Source organism: Charadrius vociferus, unplaced genomic scaffold (assembly GCF_000708025.1).
Source record: "Charadrius vociferus isolate BGI_N301 unplaced genomic scaffold, ASM70802v2 scaffold13, whole genome shotgun sequence".
Classification (NCBI taxonomy): domain Eukaryota; kingdom Metazoa; phylum Chordata; class Aves; order Charadriiformes; family Charadriidae; genus Charadrius; species Charadrius vociferus.
The window spans coordinates 4,431,175-4,449,056 of NW_009647763.1; the positions used below are offsets into that span (position 1 = coordinate 4,431,175).

The 17,882-nt window shown below is 39.7% G+C and overlaps 1 protein-coding gene across 1 annotated transcript in view; it reads right to left on the reverse strand.

The window, feature by feature from the left end:
• Positions 1-17,882, reverse strand: part of TULP4 (tubby like protein 4) — a 127,556-nt gene that overhangs the window by 41,256 nt on the left and 68,418 nt on the right. The window contains exons 2-3 of the mRNA XM_009882349.1: positions 10,172-10,300; positions 9,694-9,855 (exon numbers count right to left, since the gene is read on the reverse strand). Coding sequence (XP_009880651.1) covers positions 9,694-9,855; positions 10,172-10,300 — 291 coding nt within the window. The remainder of the gene's footprint in view (positions 1-9,693; positions 9,856-10,171; positions 10,301-17,882) is intronic.

The window sequence follows — 17,882 nt, forward strand, 5'->3', positions numbered from 1 at the left end:
GCAAAACAAAGAAAAAGCCAGCAGATGGAACACCTTCTACAGAGTATCTTCTGTAGTTTTTAACACGGACAGGACTCTGAGCCTGGACCACTGAGCTTCCACAGCAGAAGTACTCTGGAACACTCTTCAAGCAGTGCTGTTTTCTGTGTTCTCTCTAAACTCTTCCAGGGAAGTGCATGTGTATGAAAACACATACTCTTCATATATATTCAATCATATATAGCAACAAAACCAGTGATTTGTTACTGGTAGGTGGGAAAACACAATTAGCTTTACCAACAACCACTCAATTAAGCAAAGTAGTCAACTGATACACTTGGCAGTTTCCTGCACTGTTCCCAATCCAGGTTTTAGTTATTTCCTGAAAGATATGTTGACTGCTGAAGCTAAAATTTTCTTCCGAGTTTTAGAAGTCTGGGAGTTTCTGCTGGGATTTTGTGGTTTGGTTTTTTTCCTAATTGAAAATGGTATTACTTAGCAACAAGGATTGCACTCTCGACCAGTGAAAATGCAATACAAAGCACTTCAGAAACAATGTTTTTGCTAATTTGAATTTCATAATACGAAATCAAGAAGCCCCTGGGTTCAGCTATATGCGAATGGAAGCCAGCCCCTCAACTTCTGCATTCTCCTTCTAGGTCTTGGGTGCTGGCAGAGAGGGGTAACTCAGCATGGTCAGGAAATACGCAGAATGGGTGAGGTCAAGTATAACTGAGTCAACATGGAGACAGGCTGAGTAATAAACTGTTACCAAAATGAGGCACTGAAGAAGAATGACTATCCTCCTAAAAGCATGGAAAGCAGGAAAGGATTAATCCCTTTTCAGCTGATGCAGTCACCAACAATCCCTCAACGACGAACACCGACAGAAAACTGGCTCCTCGACAAAGAGCAGAGAGCTCAAGTGGAATCCACACAGGACGAAACATGGATGGGAAGGGTTTTGGAGAATAAAGAGATACTGCTCCCACTTTCCACTGGCATACTATCTCTTTTTGTCAAATCTATGGAAAGACCATGTGATGTCACTTTGCAAAAATATCACCTTCGGTCTCCAATTTACTACGAAACTTGGCCTTGCTTTCCCAGACAAGACCTAGTGCAGAAATCCACAAATCTCCTCCTCGAGATTCAGTCAGTCTAATACGCCTTCCCTGCACCAAAGTTTCAGACTATTCACAGGATTGAACACATCTGACCCAAGTTCAAGACCCCATTTGGCTCCTGGTCCTCTTGCTAACTTCCAAAAAATTGACAGATCAAGTGCCAGCGATACTAAAGTTTAAATTAACCACTTTGGCAGCTACATTTCTTTTGAACTGAAAGACCACAAAGCTCTGGATGAACCAAAGGGATCCTGGGGCCGAAGAGTTCTCAGCCAAGTGGCTCTGCCAATGGAATAACACTGGCTGTTTCTGAAAAATGCTGTAAAACCTTCACAGTTTGGAGAGTTTTCTCCTCTGTAAGAATTACACTTCCACTCACATGCCCTCTCCTGATAAACTCAAAATCTGAACAAACAAATTAAAGTAATTTTCCTACCCTACATACAGCTTCTTCTTAGAAAGAGTTCAGCTTCATGCAGCATGTGCCATGCCATTTTTTCACTGCACTGCCTAAAAAGCAGCATAAGTATGTGCTGCTACTTTGCACGGGTGCACTGCAAATCCTCATTCTTACTATTTGCCCCACAGCATAACACAGTGCTTTTCAGAAACACAGTTTCAAATAAGTACTCCCTGTCCCAAAGAACTAAAGACTTCAGGCTATATGAGCAAATCTTTCTGTACAAGTGCCAGCAAGGTGAGAGGAGAGGCAAACAACTTCTTTCTTCCTCCCAATTCCCACACAGAGACCGGTCGTGTTTCTATTTGCGCTCCTCTTTACTTTGCTGACTCAATCACTGATGCTCCAAAAATGTAAAACAGTACTGGGTATAAAAATGCTAAGTGGACACATTAACTGAATAGCACAACAAGTCTTCAGCAATCCCTCCATCTCTGGTCTGTCACTGCCATTGACATCCTTCCTCTCCCGAGGGAGGGGAAGATGTGGTAGAGCGCGCAGAGCTTAACAAACCCCAGATTCCAGTCAACTAAAATAAGAATATTGTGACCTATGCGAGTGTCACGTTAGATCACGGTAAAGAGTTACAAGATACACTGTTGAGGGTGATCCATACATCCTAGGACACGGTGCATCCAAGGGGATGCAGAAATCCATTCAGCCATTCGCTTTTTGCAGTAAAAAAACATCACATACCCTGTCTACAAAGATGAGCGAAACATTAAAACAGTTGTATTCTTCCTTTCAGACAGAGTCATAAGGGAAAAATTCCTTTGCAAGACTCAGCTGAAACAGTGTTGACATGAAACATCGCAGGAGCTACTGAGAAAAAATGAGCCATGATGCTGTCACCACATAAACATCCCCCATCTTACAGCCCTCATGACTAGAACAAATAGCACCATCTCATCAGCTCTCTCAGTGTCTTGCCACTACAGGCTGGATGAAGAGCATCAAGGGAAAGATTAGGCAAGGCACAGATGAAGTGAGTGGGAAGAAGAAAGCACACTGAAGCATCACCTTGTTGCTCCGCTCCTTCAATTACCCGCTCAGTAACTGTGCAGTATCAACTTGGGTTTCTGGCAGGAAAAACCTTGTCTGGAATAAACCCACAGAGAGATGCCACGGCTCCTGAAGCAGCAGATGAATCCTAGAGGCTCCAAGGAGAACAGCCTTGTTCTCTACCCTCCCCAAAACTCAAGGCAAAGCCTATAACATCCTCATCTGAGTACTGAAATCTGCAGCGTAGCTGCTTATTGCTAGTGAGAAATGGAGAGCACAACTAAAAAAAGGCACAATGCACCAAGCTATTTAACTCTTCTCCTTCCTTCTTTTTGGAAGCTGTATTCTCAGAAAAACGATGCATGAAAACCTACTTGAAACAAAAAAGCAAAGGAAAGACAATGCTAATAAAACTATGTATAGACATCAGGAAAAAAAGAGAAATCTATTATTTCAGAAATAGCTGCATAATGCAGCTTCAAAACAACATAATAAAAAGAGATAGGAGAAAGAAAGGCTAACTAGCACTTATAATTCACATTACTTTTTCAGCCAAAATCTGTCTGTCACTATTATGTGGCACATAAAAATCAAGTCACCAGGCAAAGAACAAAAACAAAGTGTTACCGGCTTCCAGCATATATAAATACATAAAATAAGAACACTAAAGTCTCTGCAAAAATATTTAAACATTCTAAGTATATATAAAACCCCACATATTTTGTCTATAAAAGGATGCAATAGGATAGTAAACATTCATAGAACCTTAGCACAAGCAAGCAGAAATCATTGATGTTAATAGCAAGTCTGACATAAAGGTTTGAAATGCTTCTAAAAATAGTCCAAAATATTAAAAACAATTAAGTTGCAGTGGGTTTTGTTTATCTGTTTGCTTTATATAACAAGCGGATTTATCTTGAAAGACAACTGAAGTCTCCTTCCCCTGTACTCTTTTTGCATTTTAATAGTACTGCTCAATTATGCAGCATGCAATGTTAAAATCCTTATATGCGATTTAACCATTGTCTGCAGTCCTTGTGGCTTGAATAAACTGCCTACTTAATTAATGACACTTCTTCAATGCTATAAAAAGCCTCTAGCCATTTTTCCCAGTAATTTGAGTAATTCATCCATCAATGAAAATAAGTCTTTCAGTTCTTCCTCAAAGACTGTATCTTACAGTGCAATTCTGAGTGGCTCTGGTCATTGTAAATATATATGTAAAGTCATTTGATAGTTCCTGCACCCAGAATGGATGGGGGAAAGATGCATTTTTATATATTAAGACACAAAAATATAGGTATTTCCTGGTGTTTTAAAGGCTCCTTTATGTGAACCTGTAAAGATCCTTAATAGGGACAAGAAGTATTCTAATAAAGACCAAAATAATTGCTTACACTTTCAAATTTTACAGACTGTAATTTGTCTCATTTTGTCCTTCCTCCCCGTCATTCATAATAATTAAGGTAAATATTTGCCTTCCCTATACTGCCCCAGTTGCCTGTTTGCAGCTTCCTTTCATCATTCTGTCAACTCATTAGAAGGCTGTCTTCAAGAATTTTTTTCCACACAGCTAGATGCCTGAGCATAATTAAACTTGATCAGTGTGACTGCTGCAACAGCAAGGACTGCCTGAATCAGACGTGCGCTACAGCACCTGATTAAAACCAAAACAGTAGGGTGAATGGAAGCACAAACTCTCTGTTCTGGAGCAGCAAGCAAAAGACGACGTAGGTGAGAAGATGACATCATGGCCCAAACAGATAGAACAAGGAGTAAATTCCTTATTTTTAAGCCATGTTATGGAAGCTAGGTAAGGCTACTATTCCTGCTTTCGGCTCAGGAGTTATTCAAAACGACTATTTCCCTGAAAGGTGGTAGCAACTGCAAATCACAGTCCACAGATGAAAATGGGGGGATTCCAAAAGCAGACCTTATTATAATGGATTTATTAGTTAAAATTCCTGCCAGAGACTAAAGCTACACCAATACCAAGGAGCCTGAGAGGTAAGCTCATGAAACTACTGGTGCCACCGGTAACCATTTGACAGTGCTTCTTGTTAATTAGCTCCTACCTCCCGGTGAGAATTGTGCCGTAGCTCCTACCTCACGGCAGCCACTTGGCACCGCACGGTGCTGATCCTATCAGGGACATCTAAGACACAAAATGCTACATTAGCGCAGAGATCCCACCAGACTCCACCACTGGACCCAGAAAGTAGCACGCATTCCCTCCTTCACGTGAAGCTCCTTTCTGGGTCCAGGGCTGCACCCTGAAGTGCAGCAGGCAGGGTGAAGGAGCTGAAGCCTGCCCCTGCCTCGTGCCTGTCAGGGAAAAAGATGCTGAAGCGTCTATGGTTGCCATGGGAGTAGGGATGGCGAGTGCGGAGAGCAGGAGTGACTAACAGCATAGGAAGTGCCTTCCTGCTCAGCTACTGCAAACTACAAGATTGTGAAAAAAACCTACATACAGACCTCCTGCACCCTGCATTTTGAGATAAATTGGTTTCATCTGCCACTGGTCTCAGTTTTTTTTCCAGTGTCTCCTAAGACCCTGAAGTGTACACAGTATGTATTCCTAACGCTGTGTTCCTTTTCTCTTCCACCAAGAGCAGGATTTTGTATGAATAGACACAAAACAGGTTGAAACTTGGGGCCTGTATTTACAGATTCTTGGTACTAATGCATGTTATGTTGTGATGGGACCACATACAACAGTTAATGTTGTGCCCAGCAGGATGCCAATCAAATTAGGTAACTGCTTGTATACCTATTTTCAAAGCAAACAGAAGGAAGCGCGCTGGCAAAGCTCACACGTACCTGTTGTGCGTCATGTCCTTGCCAAAGAGAATCCTAGCCAGTCCTTGCATTTCCACAAATAAAAGCTTTCAACAGGAAGAGGGGAGGGAGGGGGGATGAATGGATATAAATGGGCACTTACAGTTGTCAGAAAAGTCTAATAATTTACACTAGCTGAGATGCAGGGAAGAAATACAAATTAATAGCACCTCTTGGGATATCCAGGAATTAAAATATATTCATCCATTTTCATCAAGGCTTCCCTCTATTGGATGCTGTCTTTCTAATTCCATTCTCACACACAGAAACAATCCCAGTGAAGTCCAGGGAGTTACACTTTATTGCTATAAACAAGAGGATAATCAGACCCCTCTACAGTTCTCACCCAGTTCTCTGGCACTGTGTCTTTTTCGATCGTCAAGAGAGGTAAGTCTGTTTAATAGGTAAAATCTGGGAGAAGGAGAGGGAGACAATGGCCCAAGGGCAGCCGAAGCTGACAGAAAAATGTCACTAGGAGCTGAGCAAGCACACAGGAGGGGATATGAAGCACTGGAAAGATATTTTATATGACTTGTGGGCTTAGGAAAAATCCTCAATTACCTATTGACATTGATTCTATAATTAGAAATAAACCCTTTGGCTAGACAAAACTCAAGTTTTTCTCACTTGGGAAGTCATTCAATCTACTTCGTACATCCACTCCCACTTTGCAAACAAGCGTGGTACAACACCAAAAAACTGTCTCAAGACAGGGCACAGCATTCTCTGGTATTTCAAATTTACTTTTTATTAAAATATACTTTTCATCCCTACATGCTCCTGGGTGAGCCTTCTCACCAGAAAAATATTCCACACAATGCTGAGGAAGTCGGCTCTACTACAGCCCCTTGTAGCCCTGAAAAAAAACATTTTAAAACAGTGAAAGGGAGGTCACACTCCTGAGTGATCTCATCCATCCACGTTTAACCCAAGCATGGCACTCTGCTCGAGATATAGAGGACCCAGTCCTGTAAAGTCTTCCTATTTTGTGTATTTGCTTACTATCCTTAAGAGCCCATCAGTATAAGGGGGCTCTATGCCTCAGCCAGATGCGTGCTCTGGTTATAGTGTACAGGAGCAGGAAACACCTAAAGCCCTCCACAGGAGCAGGAGTACAGACACACAATGAAAGGAGAAAATTAACTTCTAGTCCTCTACAATAAACGTGCAGAATCACAATCAAAAGGCTTATGTATTGAATTAGCTGAAGAAACCCATAGCTCAAAGTCCAGACTCAAGACCTGGGTGTGAACCACAGTAAAAATCTGCCCATGACGTTCACGAGAAGATCATCTGATGACATATGATACTGAGAAAGAAAGCATTGCAGTCAAACAGATTGTATCACCTGTCCTGTGATCACAGTAAGTTTGTCCCCAACAGACTCAGAGAGACCAATAAATCCTGAAAAACAACAGAGACACCAGAAGAATGATACCACTCTCTTCCTAAAAGAAAATGCAAAACAGCTGCATCTAGTATTAATAAAATCTAATAACTTCCACAGGGAAAAGTACATACTAAATCAGCTAAAAGATACAACTATATGCTCAGGTTCAAGCACTCTAGGCTCTCAAAAGACTTCAGGCAATGTTAACTATGGAGTTTCAACCACAGCTGGCATCAGCCTTTACCTCAGGTGCTTTACTTAAAAGACTATGTCAACACACAGCAAGGACATAAAACCCAGAGGCCACACACGCTCTGTCAAACGAGAAGATGATTGGCAATACTGGAGCTCCAACAATTTCTTGCCTCCGACAGAAAGATGGCGGTAGGAAATGACCCTCCTCTTGCAGAGCTGCCACAGAGCCATGGTGAGGAGTGACAGATAGGGGATGGGATGGGGATGGGATAGACTACGGGTGTTGAATAGACAGATAGGAGAAAAGAGGGAAAATGAGACTTGAAGAAAAGAAGAGGATGAATGCAGCAGAAGGCTGAGTAAGAAAGTTAAGAGAACTGAAGAGTGAGGTGAACAGACAGGCTATACTGAGCAGATTTTAATCAGGACAATAGAAAACCGATATTGAACAATACATTCCCCTTGGAAATGTAGCTTTCCAAGTTAATTGTGTTAAAGGTCATGGGACCATGGAGTGTAACGTTTTCCAGCAATCTTCATGGTGCCACGGGGTGACAAAAAGAATAGTATGAAAATATAAATTTTGACATTTATCTTTCACTCACTGTATTGACAAGTAGATTACATTAGGCAATAGGGAAGATGCTGAAGCTACTCTAGACTAGAATAATATTCTGTTCTCATTTGCACAGATACAAAACAGGAGAGAAATTAGATAAAGAGATAGGATAGTAAGGGTATCCATTTCCATATGTGCTTATTTGTGTGTAATATATGCCATGTCCTTCTCCCCCAGTTTGCTATTTTTAGTTTGAACTGAGCATAGTCTCTCACCTAGAACCTCACTGAATCATATTTTCTTGTGCCTCCAGAGACAAATACATCCAAATATGTATTAGAACATCGCTTCTTTCCACCAGCTCCGGAGAACAGTACGAAAATCAATGATCAGTTAACATGTGAATCCCATAGTTAAGAGAACTGTGCAGAGAAACATCAAGCTCATGACTGGTTTTGGTCTCTGTTTCAGTGAGTTTGTCAGCAGCAGAATCTCGTAACTCAAGCCAGTGATTCTCACCCAGCTGGAATTGGCCATTATGTTCAAATGCGCTTATCTGGACACTGAGTAAGTGTTTGTTTTCTGGAATAACCACTTACGGAGCATCCAGATTAGAAAGTACAAACATACTGGATAAATTGAATTAAAGGCAGACAGTCACCCCATATTAAACACCCAAGTGAAGATATTTCCAAATACAGCAGCAGCAACTGAGTATCACATAAATGGGGTAGCCTTGTGTTTAAAACATAGGCCTGCAAGCTATTAGATCTTAGCTTCCCCTCCTACTTCTGCTGCTTGTCTTTTCCTCTTGATCTTGAGTAAATTATTTATTGTCAAGACTTACATTTCCCCAGATTCAAAAGAGGAAATTAGACTCTCTGGCTTTAAAGAGCAATGTTGCAATAATTAATTCATTATTCTTTGCAGAGCACTCAAAAGTTATTAGATGCTGCTGCAGAAATGCATTTTCTTAGTGGTATTATGTTCCACTAGCAATTTCCAAAATAACTATCTTGTATGGATTTAAGGTATTTTAAATTAAAGTCCGTGGTACCTTGAGTCTTGAACCAGTACCTTGTCATGGCAGTGTAAAATGAAGGGAGGAAAATAATCCACTTGTGGTCATAACACAGTTTCTCTTTGCACTGTTCTACTCACACAGAATTCACACACAGAATTGTTAGGGTTGGAAGGGACCTCTGGAGATCATCTAGTCCAACCTCCCTGCCAGAGCAGGGTCACCTACAGCACGTTACACAGGACAGCGTCCAGGCGGGTTTTGAATGTCTCCAGAGTGGGACACTCCACAACCTCTCTGGGCAGCCTGTTCCAGTGCTCCACTACCCTCAAAGTAAAGAAGTTCCTTCTCATGTTAAGATGGAACTTCCTATGTTCAAGTTTATTACACACACATTAACTGTAATGACAGCAAGCATGCAGAAGGAAAGACTGTTCCAGTAAGTTCAACAGTGACTAGCAAACAGCCATTGTAAATTCTGCAATGAAACCTATGGGCTAGCTCAAGCCTGGCTATAAATGATGATGTGGCCAATATCATACGCTTTACTAGAAAAAATGTAAAGGAGAATTTTTTAACTGTCTTTTTCAAAGCTCACCAAGTTTTGGACTCAGTGGTTAGAAAAATGGCTTTCTTAAATTATGTTGTTTGCATATGGCTGAGAGGTCTCCCTGACACTCAATCAACTGGATCCATTTGCTCATGTGAAGGCAAACATGCTTGAACTGCAAGTCACTTGAACTGCTTTTGCTGCAAGTGCAGACTGGACAGCTGTATACAGAAACAGATGTTTACTAGTCCAGGTTGTATTTCTGTTCAGATGCATTTTCAAGGCAGCTGTATCAACAAATTAGGGGTACAATTACAGATTCCTGTCTCAAACAACTAACTGTGTAAGACACCATGTGAATTGGGGTGAAAAGTGATGACAGGTAACTTGGTACATAATCATATTTGCCTAATGAGAATGACAGTAGGAATTGAATTTTCATTATCTGTGGGAACACCAGTTTTGAGGAAAACTGTTCTTACAAAGTGACCATTTTATTTAACGACTTTCCAAGAGGTGTATTCTATAGCGTATTGATGCAATACAATTAATACGTCTAAAAGCCCCATTACCTGTTGGTCATCTGGAGTCCATATGCCACAGGTGATCTGACTCTCCAAGTTTATTTCTGAAGACCAGTGTCTTTGTCCGCTGACTGAACCGACCAGCACAAATCCATCTCTATAGGAGATAAGTGCTTGAGTCCCATCATGGCTCCAAGTAAAGTCGCTTACCTTAACATATCAAAGACAAAAAAAATAGATATATGGGACATGTAGGAATTTTTTGTTGTTTTAATAAAAGGTAGCACTGCACACAACTAGACAGGGCAACTATTAGGTCAGTTGTAGCTCTGTTGTCATGGCTATTGGATAAAGAAATGGATAAACAAACTGTCTTTGTGACAATGCTTACATATTCCTTCCAATAAAGAAATGTTTCATTTTCTCTTGTGCTTTTCCAAAGGTATAAAGCACCATTCATTGTCCTCTTCGTTTTGCCTCTGAGGACTTGATCACTCTTGACTGCAGAGAAAACATGCATACCAACCTGTGCCCCCCGATCATTCACAAGCTCCACAGACCATCTGCCTTCGTATTGTATCCAAACAAATATTCCTCCATCTGCATCACAGGTTGCTAATTTCTGGAACGGTTCGTTCCATCTCACCAGCACAACCTTAAAGGATTACAAACAAAAACAGCATTACCAAAACTGCATGTTGTGCTAACAACTATTTAACAAGAAACAGTTAAACAATACTGCAAAATAAACATCACCTCATTTAAATCGTAAAGAAGATGTACAAAACAGTAATTTTCAGCAGAGCATTAGACGCCTCTCAAGAACAGCTGGAATCATTTCGTAATGGCTGTCAGGAAATGCACAATCTCTCACTGTCAGGCCTTTTTGGAAGGCATCGCATGCTTTCAACATAAACATACTGTATGCTGGATTTCATTACAGAAGCAGCAAACAGGAGGCCCCGCACAGACCACCCGATACTCTTCCAAATGATTTCCCCTACCGTAATCTCAGACTATCAGACTCTACGTCACATCATCACCTCTTGCTGACTTCAAATGAAATTGCATACACTGGTATCAGATCAAATTTGAATACTCTATCAACAGTGACATGAAAAAAAAAAAAGAGAGTCCCATATTATTAAAAAATAGAAATTTCATAGAAAAGTTGCTTTGCTACTGAGTGCAAAGCAATATGAAACAGTTTTAGGCTCTTCTCTCTGCATTAGAGCTATGTGGGCTTTTCTGGAGAATATAATCAAGTCTAAACCTAAAAAACTGCTCTCTCATTTCTAATTAATGTCAATTTAGCAAATACAGTATCTCTTGAGACCTCAGTATAGAGCTGGAAAAAGCATGTCATCCTAGTGCTTGAAGCAGAAATTAGCTGTAGAACCATTCACCTTCTGTTAGTGACTTTTTAATAAAAACTTTTTTCTGTATTAGTGTTATTTCAAAACCTTGCAGATATATATAGGATGCTTACATTCACACACGAGATTCCCCCCAGATGCTTTATAGAGACACAGCATGTGCAAAGAAAGAATGCATATATTAAACAGTCAAGCAGTGGGGTCCAGCTTTAATGATACTCTTTCACAAATCTAAATAGATAATTAACCATTTCAAAGAGACAGAAAGAGAAGATTTTCCCAGAATATATTTTGCTGATTACAGAGATGGACCGATGCTCCTGAAGATTCCAGTCCTAAAATGAGCTCTAAGTAGACAGACACTCTAAGCAGACCCATGACACTTCATAACAAAATCAGCAGTCATTTTCAGAATTAGGATATAAATACGCATATCTGAAACCTAAACTTGACAGCGGAAAAAAGATGTTCTTATACTTATTTAGCGAGCACTACACTTATTCACAAAGTGTCAAGGGTCAGAACTTCAGAACATGTGCTCGTGGAGCTCAGCAGCCTGAAGCATCAACCCTTGCACGACTAAACAGCTAAAAGAAAACTGTTTCTTCATCCATATGTGAAGATTATGGGAAAAGTGAGTATGACAAACCACCTCTCTGTTGTTAAGCAGCTAAGCAGAATCCCATTTGAGATTCTGCAGAAAAAAACCTTGCTTCTGCTTGATTATAACCTTGCAGCTGCACTCCGACTCGCAAGACTTGTCTCCAGTTAGGTGGATTATATCACAGCACTAGATGGATTATACCAAACATGGCTTTTTTTTTTCTTTTTTTGAAGAGCAATAAATAAAGTATTCCAACATAGTAACACAAGCAGCTGTACTTTGGTAGAGGTCTCACTCTGTCCCTTCCATCTAAACAAGAGCACAGATTTGTCAAAATTTTGTTTTCTCTTTGGCGTAACTCCCATGCAGAGAGCAGTCATTTCATCCACCCTGAGGCAAAAACATGCCAGTAATGCCTAACAGTATTACAAAAGAAGTGAAGAAACCCCCATATGTAACACAAGCATAATACTGAAAAACCTTCATCTTTGAAGACTGGGAGCTGCTAAGGCTAACAATGACTACCAATAGAGTGGAAGGTACTAACAACAGCACTGAAAATCAGCTATTTAATGCTTAGACACTGCCCATGTTGGGCATTTCATAGCTCACACAGAATAAACTGCTTCAGAAAATCTAGGAACAAAAGATAAAACTAATAGTTCCAATAACGTGTTTTTTAACTAACACCATCAAAGGTGCCGCTATCTGTCTTAAAATTGCCCTGGCAAAGATTTGAGATGAGCATATAATTTTATAGATTAGACATACCGGCTGACTTCATGATACGAATTATGGGAAAGTGACAACAATTACCTTGATGTAGTCTGTCTCTTTTCTGTTTTAAATAGGAATCCTGCTAAAACTTGAAGATACCTTTTGATTCAAATTCTGTATAACCTGTCTTTTGTTTGGATTTGATAAAACATCTAAGAATATATTTGAATGTCAACAAGACCAACCAGAACCTCCTTCGCTCCCTCTACCCCAATTAGGTACAAATTAGTAACTTCCAAAATAAACTTACTGCTTTATAGTCACAAATGAATGTGAGACACTGATTTTATATGCCTTCTGATAGCATGCTCATAAGGAAGCAAATTTGTAATTTGAAAATTCAACGCCTTTAAACACAGAACGAATGTTATCATTTTATGAGGTCATTTTAAAGATGCTTCCATCATTTACATTTAACATCCGACTACAGGTGCTGAGTCCACAGCAATTTCATTTTATTTTATTTTTCATGACATACTGCAGCATAGATAAAGAAAGGAAGAAGGACTGCTCTAAGTATTAAGATGACTTTTGGCTTTTATGTTGGCTAAAATGTAAAGCACATGAAAACATGCCCCATTGATAGCGCACTTAAATAACACATAGGCTTGAATTATCCCTTTGCAAAGAGGAATTTTATTGCTAACCCATAAATGCAAAGATATCATTACTTTCACTAACAGCTTCAACTCAGAGGGGACCCATTTTTACTTCTGCCTTTATAGTTCTCTGATTCCTACTTAGCATCTTCACACAGGTACTGCAGGACTAAAACGTTTTATCTTGTATTGAAAGAACAAAAATGTTGGTGTGCCAAAGTCTGTAGACTATTTGTGGTCCACACAGTCTCTTTATGTTGCCTAATTATTTATGTCTGTCTGTTGTTTGGTTTTGAGTTTGGTTTTGTTTTAAATACCTATAAAAATTGCAAATTGTGCTTGTTCTACTCTAGAAAAGTTCTGCATCACAGACATTAATCAGCTTCTAAACTGCTACCTTGTATAGGAAATTATCTCCCATGAATAAAACTTCAAGGAACTCCTGGCCTAAATATATTAACTACAATGTAAAGGCCAATATATCGCCCCCAAACAGGATGGCTTCCACGAAGTTTAATGAGCTTATGAATCAGGGTCTTACGTTTTCTTTGAGCTCCTTTTTATACAATGCACAGTGGTGAATAATTTGTTTCAAAAGTGGAAGATTCAGGATCTCAATAGCTCTATCTTAATTGTCAACTTGATGTTCAAGAATTTAATTTCATTAGTACTAAAGGTGCTAGAAACTCTCCCCAGGAACCGCCTGCATATTATAATGCTGCAAACACAGCAGTATCAGCAAAAAGTAAAACGTTTTAAAATTATTTTCATCACAAATTAAGGATATGTGAGGATTTGTTACCCTCAACTTTATGAAACTTGTTTATGTATAAAATTAAAAGGGAAAATACTGTTAACTTACACCCATGCATTCACTTCCAGTACTACAGACTAATCAAGAATGAAACAATTGATAACACTTCTCAATTAAAAATGTTATGCAAACATAAATTATAGTTTATGAACCTCAGTTACTTCACCATACTTCTTATCTTCACAGATGCTCCATTTGGAAAAGGCCTTGTATTATGGCAAAGGAAACATCTGTATTATTCTAATTGAAAAAACCAACAGACAATAATTTATTTATTTTTTTAAGATCACTTAATTGTGCTTCAAAATTTCCATTTTCATTCACTCTAATGCTTTTTGGACCACCACTGCAAGTAGTAAAACAAAGTCCAATCAGTCTCTGGCCCAGAAGAGCATGATGTTTATTAGAAAAACACTGCCACAGAAAGACCATCATGCAGCTAGCAATGTTATTAGATATTAAAATCTTAGACAAGAAATTTTGAGTAACTGCAATTTTTGGAGTAGCAAATATATGATTTATAGTAAATGTGATCTCCCCCCAACAGAAGCCAGGTTTAGTGATTTAAATTCAATACGTGCTATTGAAAACTTTTACTAATTTTTTCACATTTTCTAACATGATACAAGATCGCTAAAATCCAAAGCATTCTGAGAGCTTTTGTTATTCCTAATTTCATTACGGTTTTTGAAGATGACTGAAAATATGATACAAATCAATCTTCCAAGAGCAGAAGTCCTTCATCTAGAATACCATACAACAGTCATTACTGAAATCTTATCTCTGTAGTCCCTAAAACATACAGTACATAATTGCTATAGAGGCAAGGGACCAACGTCTAGAAAAAAATTAACGGGTAAATAACAAGGGCCATTACTTCCCTTACCAAATTTAAATAGATTTTATTACTGAGAGGAAACTGCACTACACTGTAGTGAGTCACAGTGAGTCATTTTCTTTGAGCTCTGATCCTCCATCCGTTTTACTGGGGAGCAGGCATATGCTCTAAAGATAGAGGTCTTCTTCAGCATGGGATGGAATACCTGCCTCCCCTGTCAGTTCCTTGGGGAAATTAACCCCATCCCTGCCAGAACCAGGACATTTACCTATAACCAACGCTTGGTTCTAAATGGCTCTGTGTATGTTTAGTTCAATGAAACGTAAAGTTTAACTATTTTTTAAATATTAGTATTTTTAAAATAAAGGCTATTCAAGTTTCTCTCTCCTAATTTCACATGCTGAAAACAGACTGCTTGCAATTGTTCTTACTTTCATCTTCACTTATGACCTTCATTTCTGGCCATGACAATAATGCCATGATAATTCTCTCCATTCAAACTAATTCAATTACGCACCCAAACAGCATCATGTAAGTATTCTTCCTACTAACAACACTAGACAAAAAAAATCAGCAGACATGGTAGACAGTTAGTTTGCCTCTCCTGGGGTGGCACACCCATCTTCCTATCCTACTTGTCTTACATTGCATTCTCTAATGATACAGTCTCTGTCTCTCCCACACCCGCGGAGTTTCAACTTTTTGTTTCCACAGACATTACACCCGGGTGGAAGTGCTTCGTTTGCATATGCAGCTGTCAGTTTCCAAGGTACGATACCCATCAAGGAATTATTATTAAGAAGAAACTACTACTATTAATAACAAACATCGTGCTGCAGCTAAAAACCAGCACATTTATAATAGTCAGTGTCTCCATTTCTTGAGAAAAACTGCCAACTCAAAATAGCGGCTGCACATTACATAGTGGGTAAAGGAACAGCAAACAAATTCTTGGAGACAGAAAACACCATCCAAATTCTTCATGTTTCTTTAGTCTAAATAATAAGAAAATGAACTCTCTTCCCGGAAATACTGGAGTGGCCTCCAGATACCTCAGGGATGGATGTCCTTTAAATAAACCTCAACCCTGCCATGGGAGAAGCTGTGGTAACTGGTGATGTGTGCCAATGGCACAGCAGCTGCTCACAGGCCCTGGGGGGTTTGGCTGCTGCCGCAGGCAGCACTTTCCATCGTCACTCTTACATTAGAGGTCTGCCACTTTATCCCAGGATCCTACTTTTTCCTTGAAAAAAGTGTTTTACTCTGCCAGCAGCTGTCATCTTGCTTCTTCTGCTCTATGAAAAGGAGTTTCCATTTCTATAAATACTATTTAAACAAATATAACAACATCCTTGCGAGAGATAATATAAAAGCGATTAACGAGGGGGTTTAAAAACACAAGAAAAAAATCCATGAAAAGACCAAATTTTAATAGCCTTTTTTTTTTTTTTTAAACTGGAAACGTAGTTTCATTGTATCACATTATCAATAAGGTAAGCATGAGATCTGTGTCAGCTGGGGACCTAACCGTGCACTAACTGAAATCAGAGATAAGGCTGGACCAACAATAATGTGCTGACTTTACTGGACCTGAAAGGTCCAGGTCCAATTCTCTGCTGCCTTCTGACCACAGACTTCCTATGGCCTTCACGTGAAAACCTACTCCAAAGCAACTACATCCCTAACTCAAACACCTCAGGCAAGGGTCTAAAGTTAAGTACAATGTAGGGATACATTAGAAGCTCTGTGCCATTTTGTTCAATATGCTTGCTCTCTTTTTTTTTCCCCTTTCTCCTTGGCGTTCGTTTTCATAATGCTCAGAGCAGGCATCAGGCTAACAAAGACTCAGACCATCAGCTCAGGTGCAGAAAGAGGAAAGGCCAGGCAGGAGCAGTGCAGGTTACCAGCAATAACCCTCTGAGTAAGCCCAGGGGAGGCAACCATTCACCCAGCGCTCTCTTGCTCTCTGTGTGAGCCGCTGGTACCCTCTGCAAGTAATGGTGTGGTTGCCCACCCACTGGGAAGAGTGTTGATACTGCCCAGCAAGTTTTGCCTATTTGCTTTGTAGACAAATGCCACACATGCCTATTTTTAAAAGGTATCTTGAGGCTGGCATCCAACCCACCATATATACCTATTTTTGAAAGGTATCAGACGGTTGGCATCCGATCCCCAATGGAAGACAGTCTGACCTTTAAAAGCTCTAGAGGGTGATTTTGGCAAATAGGCAACTGCAAGAAAAACTTGTTTTGATAGCTACTTTGAAGAGGGAACGTACTTAGTGTGAGTAAGTGTAAGTCTTAAAAATACCTAGACTGTCAACATCTCACTGAATACATTTAGGAGCCTTGATAGTAAACTGACAAGACAAGGAGTCAGAAAGGCTCTAAAGCTTTACAAATCTCCCTACGTTCCTTAAGTCATACACTTCATTTTAAGAAATACACCCCCAAAGTCTATTGATCTCAAGGATTTGCCATGTAACCATTTTATATGTTCACAGAACACAAAACATGCCATCTGATCACCTACCTTAGAGGAAAGCATCCCCAATACCCCTCACAGGTACCAAGCAAGACGCGTTATGCTCCCACAAATGAAGTGGCTCAGAGGGCCAGTTCCAAAGGAATTACTCTTTTCACCTTGGACTCACCATGTTTAATCGTGACTTCAAAGAACTACAGTTGTAGGGGTCATTTAAAAAAGAAAACAACAGAAATTAGCTTTGTCCAAGGTATACCCAGTAAATGTTTTTGGGCAGCTAAGGATCTCTGACAGGTCACTTGTCAGAACTGGAAGTTGCATGCGAGAAACAGAAATGGCAGGTGATATGAAATTTGAGTAAGTTTCTTAACTATTTAAGGGCTATTAAAGAAAATAGTTGGGTATAATCTGAAGGAAAAGAATTAGGGCATGAAAACAGTGAAGGCCTGAAGTCAATCACATATACGCACAAGATATCTGCACACTGTTTGTGGAAGGGAAACGCATGGAGAACTGCTCACCTTCCATCTCACAGACAACAGAGTGACAGTGATAAGGTGTACGGCCCGCTTTTGACTCCCTTCCTTTCACAAGGATGCTCAAGTCCCAAATGCTCTTTCACATAAATGATAACTGTTTCCACAGAAACATCTTTTTTAGAGTTATGCCACGCTCACTTCCAGTGAGGGAATCTCCTCTATAACACATACATTACTACCACTGTCTCTTATAAATGGTCTTCCTG